Source organism: Peromyscus leucopus, chromosome 10 (genome assembly GCF_004664715.2).
Source record: "Peromyscus leucopus breed LL Stock chromosome 10, UCI_PerLeu_2.1, whole genome shotgun sequence".
Classification (NCBI taxonomy): Eukaryota; Metazoa; Chordata; class Mammalia; order Rodentia; family Cricetidae; genus Peromyscus; species Peromyscus leucopus.
Window position 1 is genome coordinate 60,276,082 of NC_051071.1, and position 23,432 is coordinate 60,299,513.

Genomic DNA, 23,432 nt, shown 5'->3' on the forward strand with positions numbered 1-23,432 from the left:
GCCTCAAGTGGTCAAGCTGACTGGTAAGAACCTTTGTCCACAGAGCTCTCTTACTGGTCCTCTTTCCAATTTTTGAAGCAAAAATATTTCTATTTTTTTTTTGTTGGTTATTTTTATTTATTTTCGAGATAAAGGTTTGCTTTGGTGCAAAGGTCAGCCTGGACCTCCTGGGCTAATGATCTCCCCTTCAGCCTCCCTAGCTACCTTCCCACCACAGGTGCGCGCTGCTGTACCTGGCTAAAAGCTTTTAGCCACAGAGGACATCCGATTCATGTATCATTTCTCTCTTGTCTCTTGTACCTCTGACACTGAACTGAGAATCTGTTGCCTGAAAGTGAAAAACTAGGAGAATTTGCTTTCTTTTTGTGTGACTCTAAAAGGATTCACGGCTTGATTGACTTTTTGATCTTTGTACGAGGTGTGTTTTTGTTGCTGTGACCTTGGAAAGGGAAACTTACAAGGAAGGGTTTAGAATTTGGGCTTATAGTTCCAGAGTGGGAGTCCATCATGAAGGAGGAGGCATGGCAGGGAAGCCAGAACACAAACCCAGAGATCATGTCTTCAACAGAAAACTTCAAACAGAGAGAGCAGTCTGGAACAGGGGAGAGACCATGAGTGCTCAGAGCCCACCCCCACCTCTCCCCCCACCCCTCCCCCCACCCCCCTAACCCCAGTGACGGTGACGAATTTCCTTCAGTAAGACTGTACCATCTCCCAAACAGCGCCACCAGCTGGTAACCAAGTATTCAAATACCTGTGCCTGTGGGGGGCATTCTTATCCAAACAACTACAGTCTTTGAGCCTGTATAAGTTGGCTTTTGTATATGGTGTGAAGTCGGGGTTCCGCTTTATCCACGTGGCAGTTAACTGTCCTGGGGTCATTTGCTGGAAAACCTTTTCTTTGTCCCCTGTAGCTGTCTTGTCAAGGTTATGAAAAATCATGGTGCCAGATGAGAGGTTTCTGGAGGTGCTATTTATTCCGTTAATTTATCTGGCTATCTCTGTGTGTTCATAAGCGATTAGTAGCCCTTAGTCCAAGGCTGCTATGGACTTGTAACAATGGCCATTTGGAGCTATTTCTCTTTTAAATTTTTGGCACCCCATCATAGTTCACCTGCTCCATTATTTGGAACTTCTCCCTCTTCCTTTTTTTTCCAGAATGCAACTGGCAGTTCCTAAGTTGTGTTTACTACCAAAGCTAAAGAGAGAGAAGGGGGGGGGGAAGGGAGGGAGGGAGAGGGAGAAGAAGAGGGAGAGAGAGAAGGAATAGGGTCAGATGGCTGGCATGGAGTCACTTTGGTCTAAAGAAGATGGAGGTTCGCACTGCTCCCTGCTTGGGAGTGGGTTTCCAACTCTCTTCTGAGACTCAGGCTGCAGCATCTGGGACTCTAACCTGCTTACCAACAAAGCGGAGGATGACCTTGAACCCGTGATTCTCTGGACTCCATCTCCTAAATGCTGGGATTTCAGGTCTAAACCACCACACCCTGTCTATAAAGCACAGAGAATAGCCCAAGGTTTGGTGCATGCGAGGCAGGTCCTTTCCCAACTGCTCTGCGTTCCCAGGCCCAGGTGGGCTCATACGAAACGATGGCATCTCCGATCTGGATCTGGATTGTTCCCTTCCTCCGGAGCCCGGGCAACTGCTCCATCTTCCAGACATTCTCTTGTGGGAAGGAGGTGGGATAGGGACCAGCAGATTTGGTTTGAGATGGACGGCCGGGTTTGGAGCGCGCAGGTTGCACAGGGGGAGGTGGGGGGGAGTGGTGCGTCCCCAGCAGCGCTGGAAACTCAGGTGGCGTTGGGCGGGGCGGCGCCCAGGTGTGCCAGGGAGGAGGCGGCGCACCCTGCCTGGGCTCCTGCGGCCGTCTCAGACCCGGGAGCCACCGGGGGACACAGAGCAGGCAGGCCGGCCGGGCGGACCCCGCAGGGAGCGCGCCGAGGGACGGTCCTCGAGGCTTGCCAGGTGGCCGCAGTGATGCCAGGCCTGTGGAGAGCAATCGCCCTGGAGACCCTTCTGGGTAAGTCGAGGCGGTCCTGCCGCACGCTGACTGGGCTCGTTCCCCGCCGGGGCGGCAGAGCCGGCAGAAGAGGTCCGGCGCCGGGAATGGAGATGCTTAGCGAGCCCTGGACGGAAGGGAGGGAGGGAGAGCAGATCCAGATGGAGGGTCCCAGGCCCGGGGTTCAGCAGCTCCCACGCCGCCCTGGCGTTGCGTGGAGCGTTCTCTGCGTTGATCTCGTGCAGCCCCGGACCGTGACCTTTACTAAGTTTACCTCAATACAGTTTAGTACTGGACTTAGCTTTCCCAAGGGAAGGGCATCTGTCTTCCCCCGGGGCTGTTAGGCGAGCATCGGGGTAACTGCTGTCTTTGGCCTTGCCCCCTGCTCAAGCGTCTTGGTAGCTGCGAGTATACTAGCATGTTTGTAAAAGAAAAAAAAAAAAAGCGTCTGTGTCTAATCTCCTGGGCTCATTTAGCAGTTTTGCACGAAGTACTGAGGCTTTAGTGTTCTGGCTCCGAGGGAGATGTATACTTAAGCTCAGGCGTTCTCGAGAAACTTTGGGGAAAATAGCTAGGTCTTGCAGTTCATTTTGAAGCAAGCCAGCTTCTGTCCTGTGGAGGGCGCTCTCCTGAGAGCGAGAGTTTCTGGGAACATCTTGTTCTCCGGAGAGACTGAAACTCATTTTCCTGCCTCCCTCTGTGCCTTGTAAATTGGGAGGTGTGAAGTGACTCACACTGGGTTCCTCTGGGAGGCTTGATCTTAACTCTGAGAACTGTGAGGTGGTGTGATTTCTGCAGATTAACGACGACGACGTGAGGCTGAGAAGGGACGGGAGAAAGTGAAGTGCGCTGGCTAACAGCATCCGCGGAGGCAGGCTGCTGGGAAATTAGCTCCCGGTGACATTTACTACTTGGGCACGCCAGACAATCACTAAACTTTCCTCGGGAGTTTTTGTTGTTTTGTTGTGCCGCAATGGTTTAGGCTTTAGTAAGAGAGAGTATAAGGTGTATACATCCATCCACAGGACATGGTTAAAACCCAGCTCAAACCCACACTCGCCTTTAATTCCAGCACTCTGGAGGCAGAGGCAGGAGCTCTGTGAGTTTGAGGCCAGCCTGGTCTACAAAGCGAGTTCCAAGACAGCTAGGGCTGTTACACAGAGAAACCCTGTCCCGAAAAACCAACCAACCAAACAACTTGGTACACAGCAAGTGCCACTGCTTTAATTATCATTATTGCCTAAGATAATCACACAGCCTATGCCCACAGAGGTGCCTCTGACTTCAGATCCGTTCCACTCTCCAGCCCTGCCCAATAAAAGCTGGTTTAGGATGGTGCACTCACAAGAAAAGGTCTGTTGCCTAAAGACGGGGGCTTTAGGGGTGTAGGTTGGGGTAGATGGAGGGAATGTTACTTCTTTAGCTTTATGCTATTTCTCATTACATATGTATGGGCCAAATTAGCTGAGAGGATTTAGAGTCGTGACGGGAAGCCAGTTTCAGTTCAGATGGTCCAGCCTTTGACATCTTACTTGGGATTATCTGCAGGTACAGACACGGTTGCATGACTACGTGATTATGGGAGCAAACAAGAGAGGATGGTAGACTCACTCCAGGCATTCTCCACCCTGCCTTGCTGGGTAGGGGAAGGAGTCTGCTACCAATACCCAGCTGAAGCCAGAGATAGGAAATCCAGAGCAGATTGGGGTGGCGGGTCGCCAGCAAAAACGATGCCAAGTCACATTCTCTCTTAAATGTCTTTGCTAGGCTATATCTCTTGGTCTCTCTACCACGGCCTGGGACCCATGATCTATTACTTCCCGCTGCAAACGCTGGGGCTCACGGGGCTGGAACTGTTTGGCTTGGCCTTTCTCTCCCCGATACTCTTAATAATTCCTCCAGTCTGGAAACTCGTTAATCAGAAGTGGACGCTCTCTCTGCTGAGGATCGTCACTGTCGGTAAGATCTGAGGGCCTGGGATTCTTCTGTCCGTCAAAAGCAAAACGGTGTAGACTCTTCACTGTGCGGGGAACGGTTAACTTTCAAAAATCGCCAGTTTCTTTTCCTTACTCTCTATCCCCTCAGGAAGGAATGTAGTGAAATTGGAAAACTATACAGGGTCAATCCTTGTTATTTTTCTCTCCTTAACATCTCTGCCTGACTGGGAAAATCTAAAATTCGCTGGAATAAGGTGCCCTGGAGGACAGGCCAACCATGATAAGACTTAGAAATGATGAGAAAGGCGGCCTGGTAGTACTGAACAAGAAATGAGAATTATGTATCCGAAACAATCCCAGCAGGTGGCCAAACAGTGGGTGAAAACTATTTGAAATGCTGCTACTCAAAGGGATGAATCCCACATAGTTTCCATGAACCAAAAAATAAAAGACCAAAAAATGAACTAGAAAGCCAGCAGATGTCTGCAGTCCCTGGAAAGGAAGTACAATCAGTTCTTTAAAATACAGTAAAACGGGGCCATCAGAATGATTCAGAAGGTAAGGGCACTCGCTGTCAAGCCTGACGACCTAAATTCTATCCCTGCGTCCCACATGGTGGGAAGAAGTTGGCCTTTCACCTCTATGCATAGTACTCACTGGTGTGAGCAGGCATATGCTCACACACTCACACACATAATAAACGTAATAAAAATGTAAAAATAACGAACCTCACACAGCACAAATGATGCATAGGTATTTATGGCTTCCCAAGTGGATTGGCAGAGAAAAAAATGTAACACTGTATTTTAAGGATGGGACAGCAGGTACTCATGGGTGGCTGGCGGGTGTATCTAGCAGCACACACTTTAAGGAGATTGGTTTAGCAACACAGAGCCTTTCCCCCAGCGGCCCCACTTTTAAGTCTGTGTCCTGCAGATACATCCACATATACATGATGTGTTGAACATCTGAATTATTGCAGGGATAGTTATACTGCTAGACTAATAATCAATGATTGTGAAACTTGGACTATTACACACAGCTACAGAAAGGGAGTATTAGTAATAGATTTAAAAAGGAAAAATATGAGCTCAAATCTGCTTGGAGCTGTAGCTAAAAGTCCAGACTTCTTACCTTGCTGTCACAGCCAGCTGGGCTTCTCTGGACTTTCCTTATGGCATTGGTTGGTGAGCTACACTGGACAGATCTGTCTGGAAGTTGACACGTCACATTTTCAGGAGCGGTGTTTGTAGTCCTTAGGAGAGCACACCAGCCCTTGGCTCTCCCTGTCCTTGAAGAAGGCAGAACACAGAGCAGTCTCCCCCTCGAGGTGTGGAGCTTGTATTCTTAGAGCGAGGGTTTCAGAAGCAGTAGTGGGAAAGACTCCTGGACAACTTTCTTTACAAGGACGGTGTCCATCAGAAACGGGCAGCTGTGGGGGGTGGAAAGGAAGCTGCCACCCGGGTACTGTCTGCAGTGACTGCTGGATTGGAATTGCGGCTGGCTTTTGTTTTCCGTATATGAGTCACGTGACCTTAGCCTCACAAGACTTGGTTTCTCATCACATTCCAAGTCGGCTTCTACAGCAGGATTTTCTCTGTGACACTATGTGACACAGGATTTTCTCTGTGTGTTATGCACGGGACAGTAAGTCTGGGTACAATCTCTGTGTCCCCTTGTTGCCTTGTCAAAATACCTGACAAGGCGGCCTAAGGGAAGGGAGGTTCGTTTTGGCTCACAGTGTAGGGACACTATCTACCAGGACAAGGAAGGTGAGTCTTTCCGACAGTTAATCCACCCTAGAAACCCCCTCACGGCCGTGCCTTGGAGTTCTTTTCCTAGATGATGATGGATCCTGTGACATTGACAACCAGTATTACCCATCACAACAGCTAGTTATGACCCTCCTGGTGTCACATCTGCTAACCACTGTCCTTCATGAAACCCAGATCCCTGAGTGGAAGAACTGTAGAAACGGGTAGACAGGGAAGTCACTCAGAGTTGAGGAGGAAGAGGCCTCCTCTGCCGAGTGCTGCTGCCCCTGGTGACTGCTGGGCACAGAGGTTGCTCTGCAGAGGCTGCCCTGGGCCACAATTTGCTTTGAACCCCCCGACTGTTACATGTAAGCTCACCTCTGGCACCTCTGGTGTTTAAATCAATCACCGTGCAATTAACTATGAAACTAATTTGCACTCTGCGTCATCCAGACAGCTAAAATAAAATTAAAAAAAAAGACAGACAATACCAAATGCTGGCGAAAATGTAGAGCCATCGAATTTTCCTTTGCTGTTGATGGAAATGCAAGAAATATAAAGAGGCACAGACGCCCTGGGAAACTGTTTGGCAGGGCCTTCTCGGATATGAACCTTGTCATATACTCTAGAAAAAATGCAAGCATATGTTCACAAAGCGACTTGGGTACACGTGTTCATAGCCACGTTATTCATGAAAATCCAGACATAGAAGCAACCAAGTGCCTATCACCTGACCAATGGATAAGCAAACTAGAGTTTATTTATGCAGTGGAATATATTATTTAGCTGTAAAAGAGTAAAGGACTAACCTAGGCTACAAAAAAAAAAAAAAGCAGTAGACCGAGAGAAAGAAGCCAACCATGAAGGGCCACATACTGTAAGATTCTACTGATATGAAATTCCCCAGATAGGGAAAAAAAAAAAAAATCCATGGAGACCGGTTAGTGATTACTAGGGGTATGGGGTGGGAGAGGAGGGATGCTAATGAGAAGGGGAATTCTTTTGGGGGGTAGAAAGAGTGTTCTGGAATTAGTGAGGATAGTTGACAACTTTGTGAATGGGCCAAAAAACTATGAAGGTGTATACTCTAACATGATGAGCCTTATGTGAGAATCCTACCTGAATGAACACAAATTAAGTAGATGTTTGGGTATCTGTTGATTCTGTCCTCTTTAAGGTAATGACGGTACCCGACACAGTGCTTATCAAATGCTGATGGTCAGGTGCCAGGGCATGCTTGCCAGCTCATTTCTCCTTTCTCTGTCTGTAGGCAGCATAGCCTCCTTTGAGGCTCCGGATGCCAAGCTTCGGTTGGTGGTCCTGGCACTTGGCGTATCTTCTTCACTGATAGTACAAACCGTGAGCTGGTGGTCAGGAAGTGGATTGCAGAGGTATGACTCACGTCTTCCGTACCTATAGACAAACAGGTACGACCAGTTCCCAGAGGGAAGTTCTGACCATGAGTTTCAGTGCAGTTTTCACTATCACGGGACCTTGTAAAAACCCCCTTCCCCTCGCAAAAAGTGAAGGTGCAAATACTTGCCATCAATCTTATTTTGTTTTCTTGGTACTAGGGCCTGAACCCAGGCATTGAGTATATTTGGTATTCTCTCTGCTATTTTGCTGTATTTCCAGGCCCAATAAAGTTTAAACATTTTAACAATTAGATTTATTTGTTTTCTAAATTTTTATTTAGTGTGTGTGTGTGTGTGTGTGTGTGTGTGTGTGTGTGTGTGTGTGTGTGTACATGCATGTGTGGAGTCCAGAGCACAGCTTTTAGTAGATGGTTCTCTTCTTTCACCATGTGGGTCCCGGGGAATTGAACTCAGGTAGCCAGGTTTGACAGCAAGTGCTTTAATTTGCTAAGGCATCTCTGTTAGCATTCAGGCATTACATGGCCTGCCCCTTGGGGACCTGGCAGGGTGTGTCACCAACCATAGCCACTCGCGGTGCACATGTACTTCCTAGCATTCAGGTACTACGCTGGCTTGCACAGGGTCCTCACATGCAGCCACTAAGAACACCTCCTGTGTGCAGGAGCTTATCAGTATTCAGGCAGGTACGTTGGCCAGCTCAGGGTCCTCAGAATACAACATCTGCTACGTTGCTATGTAGTCTCTCTGTGCATGTGCCAAGTCCCGTTATAAAAGGCAGGCCCCTGCCGACCTCCCTTCTCTTCTTGCTGCTTCTCATCTCTAGAGGCCGACTCTGCATCCCCTTCTCTCCCCATTCCCTTTCCCTCCAATAAATCTCCCACATGAGTTTGTTGTATGGCGTAACTCTGTGGTGCCCCTTGGCTCCAACCCACCAAGGTCACCCTTCTGCCATTTTTAACTAAATTACAACTATCTCACTGGTTCCATGGGCAACAGAAGTTGGAGTTGGTGGTTTTTTTGTGGGGGAGGGAGTGTAGGTGGAGTTTTTCGTCAAAATTACTGGTTCCCCAGTAAATGCAGAGAGACTTAATATTAATTATAAATGCTTGGCCAATAGCTTAGGCTTGTTACTAACCAGCGCTTACAACTTAAATTAACCCATATTTATTATCTATGCTCTACCATGTGGGGTATCTTTTTTCAGCACAGCATGTTCATCTTGCTTCTCACCACATCTCCTGGTGACTCCTGTGACTCCACCCTTCTTTCTCCTCTCAGTTTGGCTCTCCTGCCTCATTTCTTCCTGCCTCACTAATGGCCAATCAGCTCTTTATTAACAATGAGAGTAGCTGGGTGGTGGTGGTGGTGGTGGTGCACGCCTTTAATCCCAGCACTAGGGAGGGAGAGACAGGCGGATCTTTGTGAGTTTGAGGCTAGCCTGGTCTACAGAGTGATTTCCAAGAAAAACTTCAAAACTACACAGAGAAACCCTGTCTCAAAAAACCACAAACAAACAAACAAACAAAGAGAGTAACACATCTTCCCAGTGTACAAAAGGGTTATTCCACAGCAGAGGAGGAGGGCACCAGGGTCAGGAGGTTGACCTGGGAAGAATGGGAAGCAAGTGTGACTGAGGTGCATTATATGGAATTCCCAAATAATTAATAAAAATATTTTGTTGGAAAAATTATTAAGAGTTGCTTAGGTCCTGGACTCTGCAAAGGCCAACTCAAGGACATCACTGAAGATTACCAGCAACACAATTGCAGATCCACATTCTGTTAAAGAAATCCGTAGACGATGTAGTACATTGTATCCACACTTCAAGTCTTCAATAAACTATTTTCACTTCCAGGTACCTCAGAATCTGGGGATTCATTTTGGGACACATGCTTCTTGTTGTCCTCCGCATATGGTACACATCATTAAACCCGATTTGGAGTTATCAGATGCCCAACAGAGTGATATTGACCTTGAGTGCCATAGCTGTGTTTGACCGCATTGGCACAGGTAAGGGTATGGTCAGTTTGTCTAGGGATCTTGTCTCTGGTGACATCAGTCTCTCCCTGAAAAAGCATTTTCTCTTTGGTGGTGCTGGGAATCAAACCCAGAACCCCATTCATGCCAGGCAAAGCACTCTACCAACTGAGCTCAACCCCCAGCCCAAAGACAACTTGTAGAAATATTTTTCTGCACTGTAGCTCCATTTCAACTTTCCCTCCTGTTGAGAAGTAATGGACACAGGCTGTTATGAAGGCAGATGGCCCGGTTCCTTGGGAGAGCATACATGGCAGAAAGTAAAGAGGGAAATGTGGGTGGGATGTGCCCGTGTGTCCATAGGGGACTGGAGCAGATCCTGTAGTTCAGCTCTGTCTTCTTCTCCATTTCTCTGCTCGGATGGGATGGGAGTCTCCTTTCTCAGCATCCATCTGCCCTGTGTCATTATTTCCAAACCTCACACCCTTCAGGTATCTGAACACAAGTGTTATTTGACTTCCTGTTTGAAGATGTGTTGGGTCCGAGGAGCCTGGAGACACCCAGCTGACTACTTTTCATTCAGTGGTCCAGCTTAGATGACTCCTTCTCTCTGGACTCTCAGCTTGATCCTTGACCTCTCTCTGTCCTCACCGCCCACTCCCACCCCTTCCCCTCCGCATAGTTTTTGGCCTGCTCCTTCCTCTGACCTTGCTCTCGTCATAATAACTTTCTTCTCAGTAAAATCAGGCTGCCAGTCCCAGAGGCAGGCCGCGGGGCTGACTTCTGTCCTCGGGAAGCCTTCACAGAGTTGCAAAGCATCTCTCCAGCAGGCTCTTTGTGTGGGTACAAAGACATTCGCCGGCCAACCTTTCCTCCTATGGCCTCGATTTTGTGTGTGAAGTTGAGGCTTTGATGAGAGTCTCTAGTTAAACAGCACTCAGGAACGGGCCAGCACGACACTTAGTTAAGGAGGCACGCGGCCTTAGTGCGGTGTCAGTTTCTCTTCACAGGCCGTGTGTTCTTGGACCAGTTAGTTGATCTCTCGGGGCTTGGATTCTAACCTGTAAAATGGGATGGGTAACACAGTAGACCTCAGACACCGGTAAAGATGAAGTGAGTCGTGTAAAGGGGCCCACACAGCCAAGGCTCATCGACACCCTGTCATGATTTGGGTACTTAGCGTGTTCGAGGAGACCCTGTTCTTTCACGAGAAAGCAGCCTTTGGTGCTAGGATGTTATATTCAAGTTGGATAATGCTTGTGCTCTCAAGATAACATTCTCCTTTTTTCCGCCCATATTTCTCTCACTCTGTTACCTGCACATGCATTTAGTAGCTTTTTGCAGTTTGTCTGTCAGTTCTACCTGCTTTCCCTTACACCACCCATAGCTAGCCAGAAACGATCCCTTCCATTGATGAGCCCTGGCACATTCAACTTCAGATAGCGGCAATCTCCACTTTCCTGTTGAAAGCTTATTGAAGCCACGGACCATTTCCAACCACCGAGACTCCAGGAAAAACAGAGGCTGCACATCTTTTACTCTTCTTCTTCCTTCCTTTTTTTAAATTCTAGATGGTGACTACAGTAACTCTGAGGGGAAGAAGCCCAGTGAGGTCACCAAGGGCACGGCCTCTCGATCTAGCTGGCTGTTGCCGGGTGCCGCCTTTGGGAGCCTCATGTTCCTGACTCACTGGATCTTTGGAGAGGTCTCTATTGTTTCCAGATGGGCAGTGAGTGGTCATCCTCATCCAGGCCCTGATCCTAACCCATTTGGGTGAGTTCAGCTCTGTTAGCTACAGGGAGGAGCCAGAAGGGGGTCTGCGCTGTACTAGAGGATTGTGGGAAAGTTGAGGGGAACAGAGGAAGTAGTCCCTACATTCCTGCGTGGGCAGCATGAGGAGCCCCTTACCTGTGGAAGGGAAGGCATGACATCTGCTGGTCATCCTTCTCAGCCCCTCGGATGACGGCATTGGATGTTTGTTGGGATAGATCACAGCGTCATTGGGAGCCAAGACTCTTCCTACGTTCTCCTCTGCCAGTGGGCAGAACGATATTGTTTCCCTATTATGAACGTAAGGGGATTAAGTGGATAACAGCACAAGTGGCAGTCCTAGAACAGAGCTTGGTGTGTAGCAAGTACTGGGTTTGACATTAGATTTCAATTACGTGAGCAATACTATGTGGTAGCTCCCATTCATATTTACATAAATTATATTTTTTTAATTTTTATTTATTTATTTATTTTTTATTTATTTATTTTTTTAATTTTCCAGAGCTGAGGACCGAACCCAGGGCCTTGTGCTTGCTAGGCAAGTGCTCTACCACTGAGCTAAATCCCCAAACCCTCAATTATAATTTTTAAAAAATGTATATTGAGTGTTTTGCCTGCATGTTCATCTGTGCAACATATGTGTGCCTGATGCCAGAAGATGCAGTTACAGATGTCCGTGAGCCTCCGTGTGGGTGCTGGGAACCAAACCCAGGTCCCTCTGCAAGAGTGATAAGCATCCTTAACTGCTGAGCCATCCTTCCAGCCCCCCTTGGATTCTCCTCCTGCGAAGTTTTCATAAAAATAACAAAACAATGAAATAGCTCGTGGTAGTTAAAAATAAATAAAACTGTCAAACTGTCACTTATTTTTAGCAAAGAAGACACTAGATAAAAGCAGTACTGAGATAGAATTAAAAATAAATAAATAAAAGGAAAACTCCACAACAAACATCGCCAATGGCTTTTCCTTTGGTCTTTGGAAGAGTCACTTGAAATGTCAGGTGGCTGCTATGAGCAAGAGTCGAGAATTCAGTTGTTGTGTCTGCACTGACCGTGAACGACTACAGGTGTTCGACCGTTTGCGACTTCAATGTTCCACGTTGCTTGATTTCATTTTTGGCACTGTATATTAACTCCAGGGTCTGCATGCTAGGCAAGTCCCCTTTCACTGAAGCACACCACCAGCTCTCCTTGAGTGTTCTGCGTACTGGTTCCCCAGTGGCTCTCATTATCCTGACGGTTTCTCATCCACAATGTGATGCGGATGGGTAGAGCTCGAGGCAGTGGATAGATTTCTGCTCTGTGTTCGAGCGATTCATTTATTTTGCTTTTTATTTTTGTTTATTGACAGAGGTGCGGTTCTGCTGGGCTTGGCAGGTGGGTTGATGCTTTCAGGCTCGTCGTGGCTTCGTGATGCTGGCTTAGCCTGGTGGGTGACAGGTATGTGGAACTGCAGATGCAATGCTGTTGCCCCCAACAGTAAAGTGTCCGCTATAGATATCTTGAAGAATGCTAACTATATATATATATATATAATACATATACATTACACACACACACACACACACACACACACACACACATATTGTAGCCAGAAGGTTTCTCCAGTCCCGTCTGGCCCCTTGGTCCCTTGTTCCTCCGTTCCCACCCAGCCCCACGGACCCTCGTTCCTCAGCTGCTTATAAAGTAATCATTCAGAGGCTTTTATTAATTACCAACTGTATGGCCTATGGCAGGGCTTCTTGCTAGCTGGCTCTTTCATCTTAAATTAGCCCATTCCTATTCATCTCTGTTTTGCCATGTGGCTGTGGCCTTACCGGTCTGCTGGCATCTTGTTGCTCCATGGACGGCCGGCTTGCATCTCCCCTGCTCTCCTTTCCCCTCCCACTATTTCTCTTGGATTTTCCGGCCTGGCTCCATCCTTCCCTGTCATAGGCCAATGCAGCTTTATTTCTCAACCAATCAGAGGAACACATTCACAGCATACAGAAAGATATCCCATAGCAATATATTGTCGATGTAAGACCAAATATGGATGGGTTAAAGCTGACTTCACAGGAATTGGGAGGAAAGTTACATGACTTTAGAGTTGGTTCAACATTAGGTAACTGCCTGCCATGGACCAGGGAGAATGCACCGTCCTGACCTGGCAGGCTCTGGAAAACTAGTGGACAGAGCGTAGAGTTGCTCCAGCAATGGCTCTGTCTCTGGGATCTTAGCTGTGTCCTCTCTTGGGTCTGTGTGGTTGGAGAAGCCAGGGTATATACTTCTGGACAGCACTTAAATGAGCAGTAATTACTTAGAAAGTGCCTTAGCAGAAATGTTCAGGAAACCACACGGACCCTATGTCTTCTGCTGTCTTGTGTCTGGATGGTTGTATTTAATGAACGTATTTCTAACTCTGCAAATAATTTCAATTTCTATTACTGGGAAGATTGTAAGGCTGGTTACTGCAGTGCCCAACCCCTTCCCAAAGATCAAGCATCAGCCTGAGATTTGCTGCACGGTCTCCTTCTAGGAGTGCCAGTGCCAGGCTGTGGCAGTGAGCATGTCCAGCTGCTACGCTTTGGTTTGCTCGGCGTTGAGATCAACCAGCGGTTTCCTCAGGTCCTTTCCAGCTCTCAGCCACTGGGAACCGGTCATGCCATGGGTTTTGCTGCTCTCTTGCCCGACTCCTGCTCTTTCTTTTTCTTTTTTGTTTCTTACAAACAGGAGCAGCTTCGACTGTGGGTCTCCTTTACCTGCGCACGTGGGCAGCAGCTGTTTCTGGATGTGGACTGGCGGTCTTCACCGGCTCCATGTGGCCTCAAGTACTGGGACACCTTGTGAACCCAGGGACAAACCCTGGGGAAACCATGGCCACTGGCATGGCCGTTTATACTTTAGAGACACTTTTCTGTGCCTGGTGCACAGCCTTCAAGTTTGTTCCTGGAGGTGTCTACGCTAGAGAAAGATCTGATGTGCTTTTGGGTGAGTACCTGTTAACAGATCCAGTTAAAGAAACTGATCCAAGCTCCTGAAGACTGACCAGGACTTAGCGTCTTATATGATTTCTGGAAATAAATAGACAGACTCTAGGTAACGAAAGCCCAGGAGGATGGCTAAATTATAGTGAAAAATAAATTTCATCATTTGTTGCTCAAATTAAGTGCACTTCTCCAATGCTTATTACTCCACTGCCCTTTAAAATGAATTAGTTTGCCAGGTGTGGTGGTGCACACCTTTAATACCAGTCTTTTGGAAGCAGAGGCAGGTTGATCTCCGTGAGCTCTAGGCCAGCCTAGTCTGCATACTGAGTTCCAGCTTGGCTAAGGCTACATAGTAAGACTATGCCTCAAATAAACAAGCAAATAAAATGAGTTAGTTGAGAAAAAAATGTCTAAACCATAAGAAAGCCTATGTGTGAATCTTAGTGTTACAAACTCACCAAAATTAAATGTTCAAAGATTATTTCAAAAATATTTTTAAAGTTATTTTTCTGAAAAAAAAGGAAGTTACTAATTTATAGCAGGTATATAGAAAACCAACATTGTCAGACTCTCTCTCTTTCTTCTTTTTGTGACAGAGTCTTACTTTGTAGCCTAGGCTGGCCTGGAACTCACTCTGTTGATCAGGCTAACCTTGAACTCATGGGAATCCTTCTGCCTCAGCCTCCGAATTGCTGAGATTACAGGTGTGAGCCATTAGAACGGACTCTAAAACTGAAGTAGAGCGTGTCGAGTCCTTTCTCAACAAAGCCTAAGAAAACGGGAAGGCGTTGGTGCTGATAGAGATTCAGCAGTTCTGTTCCGGCTCGTTTATGCTTTCAGTTTTTTCTTGTTCATTTATTCTCATAAAAATTATCGTGTCTGTGCTATGCTCCTGGCACAATGCCGGCCGGGTGCTGGAGATGAAAAGTCCTCCGTGTTCCTCCCCACAGGGAACTTCCCTGGAATGAGGGAAGGGAGCTTACGTGGATAAAACAAATCCTTAGGGGCGTGCCTGATGGGAGAGGGGTGGCTTCCGCCCACGGTCCCCCACAGTTCTCCCAGCCACCGCCGCATCTCACGGCCACCTTCCTACCCCACGAGCTGCACTTCTGTCAGAACAGGCTGCTCTGAAAGACTCACTGTGAAGAGAAACAGGATCTTTGAGAAACAGCCTTTGAGAATTCCCTATTTCCCATCTTGGCTGGAGCTTTTACCTCCTTAGAGGAACATAGAGCCCTGACCCCAACTCCTCCCAAATCTCCCCCTCCCACCTAACATCACATTCTTTCTCTTTATTAAAACAAACAAACAAACCAAGAAACAACCCACAAAAAACCAGGGAGTCCCGTGGGAGGCCAGCTCCCACCTTTTAAAGGGTTCCTATGAGGAGGAGAGAGGAATAAGAAACTTTTAGACAGAAAGATAGTGGAGAGGAGACAGACAGAAACACAGGATAGCTTCAGGAGGACCAGAATCAAAATCCACCCGCCCCTTCTGTCTCTTCAAAGGGGCTTTTTATAACAATGCCATAGAGCAGGGCAAACGGCCTCTCCCTTGCTAGATCCAAGCATACACCACAGCCAAGTGCAGACCCTTCCACACACCTGGTAACCACGCCCATGGTCCAGTCATCCCCTCGTGCAGCCCTGCTGGGTAAAGCAAGTTTAGATCTTACTAGGAAACCTTTGTGGGTCTCCACAGAGTCTCCAGGCCTGGGGCCTACTCTGGAGTCTGGTTGATATACCCAGTGTTTCTCTACTGAGGAAAAGGGATTTTCCCCTCTCCCTGCAGGTATCAATTACAAATAGCTTCTTGGTTGGGGGGGGGGGGGGCGGGGGACCACACACTTTGTGCCAGGTTCCCACATTTTCTCTGCAGGTGCCTGGCTTTGTAAACTTCCTAATTCTTGTGGTTTCTTTCAGGTGGGTCTACTCTCTCGGGCTCTGCTCTCTCCAGTGTCCTGTTCTTTTCTCACTCCGGCTTGCTCAGGGTGTTGCCAGGTGGAGGACCGGAGTGAACGTAAGAGCTGTGCCACACCTACTTTCGTTTCTTTGGGGCGCTATGAACGATGAGCTTTGCTAGTTCAATCTCCCTACTCACAGACCTGTGAAACCATGCTTGATTTCCGCCTCATACAAATGAGAACCTTCTTTAGTAAGAAGAGCGACATAGTAACGAGGCCAGGAACGTGGGCAATGTTGAGGAGCTTTCTGCAGAATGTGTTTATGTGTTCTTTGAGAATTCTGTACAATATATTTTGATCATATTCCTTCCCCTTCCCCAGCTCCTCCAAGGTCTTCCCCCACCTCCCTACCTACCCAACTTCACATCCTTTCTCTCTATTGAAACAAACAAAATGAAAAGGTGCACAAAAGAGCATGCATGGAGAGTGATTTGTGTTAGCCAACCACTACTAAGCATGTGTGTGATATACCCAGTGTCACTCCACTGAGGAAAGCTGATTTTCTCTCTCCCAGCAGAGAGTAATTGCAAGTAGCTTCTTGGTGAGTCGTGGGACTTTATGTCCTCTTCTCTATTTCTGTGCTGGGATTTTTGTCTGGTTTGAACCTGTGCTGGGTCTTGTGTGTGCTTTCACAGTCTCTGTGAGTTCTGCTGTGCCTGGAAAATGTTTCCTTGGAGCATCCTCTTACAATATTTCTGCCCCCTCTTCTGCATTGTCCTGAGCCTTCAGGGGAAGTTGTGATAAAGACGACCTTTTAGGGCTGAGCACTGGGAAGTCTCTCATTCTCTATCCATTGTCCAGTTGTGGGTCTCTCTGTTAATTAACATCTTCTTTTTTTTTTTTTTTTTTTTTTGGTTTTTCGAGACAGGATTTCTTTGCGTAGTTTTGCACCTTTCCTGGAGCTCACTTGGTAGCCCAGGCTGGCCTCGAACTCACAGAGATCCGCCTGGCTCTGCCTCCCGAGTGCTGGGATTAAAGGCGTGCGCCACCACCGCCCGGCTAATTAACATCTTCTGCAAGGAGACGTTTCTGTGATGAGGGCTGAGTGAGCTACTGATCATGGATGCATCAGTATGTCATTAGGAGTCATTTTATTGCTATGACCATTTGGCAGAATAACAGTAGTAGGTTCCCCCTAGGGCCCAGGACCTGTCTAGTTTCAGGTTCTTGGCCTCAGTAAGTGTCAGGTATGGGTTTCATTTCATTGAGTGGGACTAAATCAGATTTTTTTAAAAAAAGTGTAGTTGGTTGTAGATGTAACCAACCGTCTTATTAAATAAGAAACACAGAACCAATGTAAAAGAGAAAGCCGAGAGGACAGAGCTCAGAGCTAAAATCTTACCCTTCCTCCTGTGGTGCTCCTACCTCTCTGAAAGAGAGCTACTTCCTGTGTGTATGTCTTTAAATAGTCTTTTGTTCTGCCTTCTCATTGGTTGTAAACCCAAACACATGACTGCCTCATCACTGCCTGTAAGTACAGCCCTCCAGGTCTTAAAGGTGTATGTCTCCAATGCTGGCTGTATCCCTGAACACACAGAGATCTATGGGATTAAAGGCGTGCGCTGCTGCCGCCGCCGCCGCCACGCTCTTTCTATGGCTCTAATAGATCTGACCCCCAGGCAACTTTATTTATTAACATACAATGAAAATCACATTTCAGTACAATTAGAATACCACCACAGTTGGTTTCTCCCACGACATCCACGCCACTATTGAACCAGAGGGCACAGCTTGTGGGCAGGTTGCTGCTGGAGTTCTCAGCTTCCAGTTGAGTGCCAGCTAGACTTCTCCATGCTATTCTCTGCAAAAGCAGTGAGGGATCTCAACCACTGAGCCACCCTTCCAGCCTCAATCTCACCACTGTTTTTAAAAAGAATTATTGCTTTTATGATACTCAGTATTGAACCCAGGGCCTCATGAATGCTAGGCGAGCACTTTACCACTGAGTTATACCCCATCTCTCTCTTTTTTTTCTCTCTTTCAACAGGCACCATCATGGTAATTATTGGATTGAGTATGTTGTTTGGACCTAAGAAAAACCTTGACTTTCTTCTTCAAACAAAAAATAGTCCCAAAGTGCTTTTGAGAAGGACTGAAAAGTACCTGAAACTTAGTAAGTGCAGTTTTACTTGCCTTTAAAATGTTTGGTATATACATTTTGTTTTTTTCTTTACTTTCCCCCCTTTCTTTCTTTATTCTTTTCTTTTTCTTTTTCTTTCTTTTTTTTTTGTGACACAGGATCTTTTGTTTGTTTGCTTGCTTTTCAAGACAGGGTTTCTCTGTAGCTCTGGCTATCCTGGAACTCGATCTGTAGACCAGGCTGGCCTCAAGCTCACAGAGATCCTCCACCTACCTCTGCCTCCTGAGTGTTGGGTTTAAAGGTATGCATCATCCCCACTGCCCAGCTTGAGACAGGTCTTTTTATATAGTTCTGTCTGTCCTGAAACTCACTATGTAGACCAGGCTGGCCATGAATTCACAGAGATCCTCCTGAACTCACAGAGATCCTTCTATCTCTGCCTCCCCAGGGCTGGGATTAGAGGTGTATGCCACCATGCCTGGCTCATGTTGTATACATTTTCCAACATGAAATTTGAGAGTTCCAGGAAGCCTGCTGTGCCCTTCACTTGGCTGCAACAACCCTCTGCATTTTGCTGCCAGTTGTCTTTGTTTTCTTCCTGCCTTTTTTGGGTTTGTTGAAACATTTTGCAGAATATTTGTTTGACTATGCAAAGATGTGTTGTATTTGTTTAACTATGTAAAGATGTGTGGCATTTGTTTCTGTTGCAGAATATTTGCTTAACTATAAAAAGATGTGTTGCATTTTTTAAATTATGTAAAGATGTGTTGCTATTTTTTCTTGTCTGCCTAAGGCACCTGATTGGTCTAATAAAAAGCTAGATGGCCAATAGCCAGTGAAGAGGTATAGGTAGAACTTCCAGGAAGAGAGAGTAAGTAGGGGGAGGAATTTAGACTTGTGAAGAAAGAAGAGAAGACAACAGGGAGATACCACAGGCCAGACAGACAGACAGACATGGAGGAAGCAGGAAAGTAGGACATACAGAATGAAAAAAGGTAAAAATCCCCAAGGCAAAGCATAGAGAAATAGAAACAGGTTAAATTAAGTTAAAAGAGCTACTGAGACAAGCCTAAGCTAAGGTTGAGCATTCATAATTAATAAGAAGTCTCCATGTCATTATTTGGGAACTGGTTGGTGGCCCAAAGAAAAATCTTAACTACAGAAATACATTTAAGCAAATCCCTGATATTGTGGCGTTTCAACCACAAATACCCGATATGGTTATATTTCACTTCTAACATAGAAAATTTATCAGGTAGAATTTCCAAGTTGTTTTCTTCTGATAGTTGAGACCATCTATTCCACATGAAATAAACTTGTCATCTAATATCTGATTCATTTTAAATGAACTGGATCACATATAAATAGTTAGTGAATGTATGCAATGTGCTGATTAGGTGACTGTTATGTAGGCTACAAAGACATGTGAACACTGGTTTATACCCTTAAAAGTTTGAAACATTACCAAAGGAAACAAACTATTATTGTAAAAAGAGACAACATTTGAAACTGTATATTCAAATTTTTCTTCAAAGTATTTCTGAGTGCTGTGTCATGAAAAGTTGAGCCATTATATGAAACCCATCATGGATGTCTCTCATCATAGCCTGGGAAAATCTTACTTAAATTGAGATTTTTCTCAGTGCAGTTGGCAGTCACAGCTTCACTGTGATGTGCCTGGGGGCGGGGTTTGTCCTCACCCTGCTTGGGAGGCTTTGGGTTCTTCCACTCTGAAGATTCCTGAGTCTCTAAGCTATGGGACGTCCTCAACAAGGTCTTTTCTCAGCTGTTTCCTTATTCTCTCTCCTCCTTCCTTTTTGGGCCAACTGGTTGTAGTGGACCTTCTGTTATTTCTGTTTTTAGGTACTCTCATTTTTACTGCCTCTGTTTTTTTTTTTCTTTAAATGAAAAAAATGCATATTCATTCATTCATTCATTCATTCATTCAGTGTGTATGTAAGGGGCAGGCACGTGTATGAGGTCAGAGGCCAGCTTAAGAGAGTCTGTTCTTTTGGTCCATCAGGTCGGAGCTGGGGATCAAACCCAGGTCCTCTGTCTTGGCAGCATGTGCCATTGCCTGCCGAGCCGTCTTGCCGGCCCCCTTCCTCGGTGCCGACTTTTGCGTTCATTCTTCTTGAAGCTCCGTCTAATCTGCTCTGTACCTTGCCCATTGAATTTTTTTCTCACCCATTAAATTATATATTTTTATTTCCAGCTTAAAATTTTTATTTTATTATTTTGTGGGTGTGAGTGTTCGCCAGCACGTGTGTCTGTGCCGTTAGCATGGCTGGTGCCCCTGGAGGCCAGAAGGGGCTGTCAGATCCCCTGGGGCTGGAGCGACAGACAGTTGTAAGCTGCCATGCACTGTGAATCAAACCTGGGTCCAGTGATCTTAACCGCTGGTCCACTGCTCTGCTCTATGTCTTTATGTCTAAAAATCTGCTTTATTTCTTTGCAAACTTCCCTGATTGTTCTGTTTTGAGCCTTACATTCCCCAGCCACACGTTGGCATGCTCTCTTGTTTTCAAACACACCAGGCACACTCACTTCGTATTCTGATTCTTAAATTTCTGACATCTACGGTCTTCGTGTGCTTGGTGCTTCAGGACATCTTCTTCTGCCATGTGGTACCCGCAAAAATATCTTTTCTTGTATATTTTGTAGTTAATTCTTACTTTACACTCATTGCCCTTGGAACGTTCTCAGGGAGTATTCTTCAAAAGCCTGCTTTTAAAGTATGGGTAATGTATCCATGTCCCACAGAGACTCCTTGGTCAATAGATATAATTTTGAAAAGTTATTTAAAAGTTTTAGTGTCTTTTTAATGATCCTTTCTTCTTTTTGTTTAGTTTTGTGGCTGCTGGTTGGTGTGGGATTATTAGGATTAGGACTACGGCACAGAACCTATGAGAAGAAACTAGGCCAAGGGGTAAGTTTTACTTTATGTGTGTGTGTGTGTACATATACATGTATATTTATTGTGTACACACATATATGTGTACATATGTATATATATATATGTATATATATATAATATTGCACAACTCCATTCTGTTTTGAAACCTTTGTTTGACAGTGTTTGGGCATTTTCCATTGTTTCCCTCCCTTTTCCATTTTTTCCTTTTTGCTAATTTTTTTCCCTTAGCATATAAAGTGAAATTTACATACATACTTATCATGTACATATTTACTCCCGTTACTCATTTTTTTGTCTTCTTGTCTTTTCTTCTAGATAACTTCTTCTCCCACACAGCCCCGCCTTCTGCTTTCATATTACATATAGGTATACAATTAGATTATGAGGGAAAGTGAGTGACACTTGTTTTTCCGAGTGTAGCTTATTTCACTTAACATGGTGGTCTCTACTTGCATCCATTCCCATGCAGAGAACACCATCTCACTCTTCTCTGTGGCTCAGTAAAACTCTGTTGTGTATTTGTGCTGTGTTTTCTTTACTGGCTAATCTATTGGTGGGCATCTTGGTTGATTTCAATTATTGGCTATTGTGAATACTGTAGCAAAATATCTCTGTGGTATGTTGACTTAGATCCCTTTCGGTAGGAGACCCAGGGGTGGTATAGCCTGATTCTATGGTGCTTATGGTTTAGTTGGTGTGGATGTAGTCACCTTTGTTTTGGGTATGTATTTTGCCTGCTTGTGTGTCTGTGCACTGTGTGTGTGGTTGGTGCTCACGGAGGTCAGAAAGGGGCTTCAGATTCCCTGGAACTGGAGTTATCGATGATGATGAGCCTACATGTGGGTACTGGGAATCAAACCCAGGTCCTCTGTTAGAACAGTAAGTGTTCTTAACCACTGAACAGCCCCATGGTTTTAGAGTCTTGAGGAGCCTCTACACTGACTTCCACGGCAGGTGGAATGCTTCACATTCTGATGAGCTGTCCCTAAAGTTAGTCATTCTCCACATTCGTGGCCATTTATTTTTCTGTACGGTTGTCGTCCTCACCACGTCGCTTTAATGTGTGTTTTCCTGATGGCTACAGATGTTTAGTGTTTTTTTCTTATATTTATTAGCCATGTAAATTTGTTCCTTTGAAGGGAGAGATTTGTTTGCTTCATTAGCTCATTTATTGCTGGGGCAGTTGGGTTTTGGTTGTTTAGGTAGTTTTGAGTTCTTTATGTATTATAGATGCTAAACCTCTATCAGATGTAGAGCTGACGAAGATTCTTTCCCACTGTGGAGGCTGCGCCTTCACCCCACTGCTTCTTTCTGTTCTCTCTGTGTGTCACTGTTCTGACTTAATGCTTGGCCTGGATGCGGTGACTTTAAGACCTTGGGTCCCATCCCTTTTTCTCTTAGGCTGATCATAAAATGGAATGATTTAGGAAGTTGAATTCTGAGTCAGTGTAGACCTAGGTAATAATGACCACTTGCTCCTGACTTTGATATGTAGAGTTATTTTTCCATTCATGATTTAATATTAAATTATAAAAGAAGAGAGTATTTTGTATTTGATGGAGACTGCTAAAGATATGAATATGAGAGTCTTTGATTTAAGGAAAATCTGAGAAACAAATCTTGATTTTATAAATTATGTATATCTTGTATACTGGCATTCTGTGGATGTTTTATTGTCCTTTGCTTTTTGTAATTTTAAATGTCCAGATGTTCTCTGCTCTTCTAGAAAGAGACAGAAGCAAGGGTAAGTCACTGCAATGCTGTGTTTTCCATCCATTCTGGTAAAAAGATAATTGCATTTCCTAGAGCAGCCAGAGTGACAGTTTGAGATAAAATAGAATTTGAGAGATATTGCTGAATTTCAGTGATCTGTACTACCAGGAAAAATGTCTTCATATTAAATAAAAAGATAAACTGAGGAAGGGGACTGTGGTCCAAGTTTCTCTGATTCTCCTTTCTCCTCCTCTCCCCTCCCCCTCCCCCTCCCCCTCCTCTCTCCTCCCCTCCTCTCCCGTCCTTTCCTCTCCTCTCCCCTCCCCCTCCTCTCCCGTCCTTTCCTCTCCTCTCCCCTCCCCCTCCTCTCCCGTCCTTTCCTCTCCCCTCCCCCTCCTCTCCCCTCCCCTCCCCTCCCCCTCCTCTCCCCTCCCTCCCCTCCCCTCCCCTCCCCTCCCCTCCCTCCCCTCCCCTCCCCTCCCTCCCCTCCCCTCCCCTCCCCTCTCCCCTCCCCTCCCCTCCTCTCCTCTCCCTCCCAAGCAGTGTTAGAGACCAAACCCAGGCCTCACCCAGTAACTATTCCCTGTTAAGCAGATAGCAATAAACCGCTGATGCTGGCGCCTTTGGATGCTTTTTCCATGTTAGTTATTGTGGGGCATTTACCCACCACCCCCACAGCTTCCTAGAGTTTTCTTGAGTGCGATCAGCAGGAAATATTAGATAGAAGGATTTATAGCGGAGAATCTTGCGGAGATAAACAGATAGAAAATAAAGGATAGCCTCGAGAGGGCCTGGAACCTATTCCAACGGGCCCCGACTGTCTCTGGCCCGGGGTTTTTATAGAGACGCCAAGGGGGTGGAGCAAAAGACCTCCTCCCCCAGCACAGCCAAGTGCAGGCCATCTCAGACACCTGCACTCAGGCCCGTGGTCCTGATCATCCTCTATTCGGACCTGCTGGGTAAAGCCACGAGGAACC

At 46.1% G+C, this 23,432-nt stretch overlaps 1 protein-coding gene across 1 annotated transcript in view; it reads left to right on the plus strand.

Moving 5' to 3' along the window:
- Window positions 1-1,870: 1,870 nt before the first annotated feature.
- The window catches only part of Cwh43 (cell wall biogenesis 43 C-terminal homolog), a 56,119-nt gene continuing 34,557 nt past the window's right edge, over window positions 1,871-23,432 (plus strand). The window contains exons 1-9 of the mRNA XM_028864225.2: window positions 1,871-2,021; window positions 3,768-3,959; window positions 6,962-7,082; window positions 8,923-9,077; window positions 10,616-10,817; window positions 12,165-12,253; window positions 13,526-13,783; window positions 17,733-17,858; window positions 20,675-20,754. Of these exons, the coding sequence (XP_028720058.1) occupies window positions 1,979-2,021; window positions 3,768-3,959; window positions 6,962-7,082; window positions 8,923-9,077; window positions 10,616-10,817; window positions 12,165-12,253; window positions 13,526-13,783; window positions 17,733-17,858; window positions 20,675-20,754 (1,266 nt within the window). The 5' untranslated portion in view covers window positions 1,871-1,978. The remainder of the gene's footprint in view (window positions 2,022-3,767; window positions 3,960-6,961; window positions 7,083-8,922; window positions 9,078-10,615; window positions 10,818-12,164; window positions 12,254-13,525; window positions 13,784-17,732; window positions 17,859-20,674; window positions 20,755-23,432) is intronic.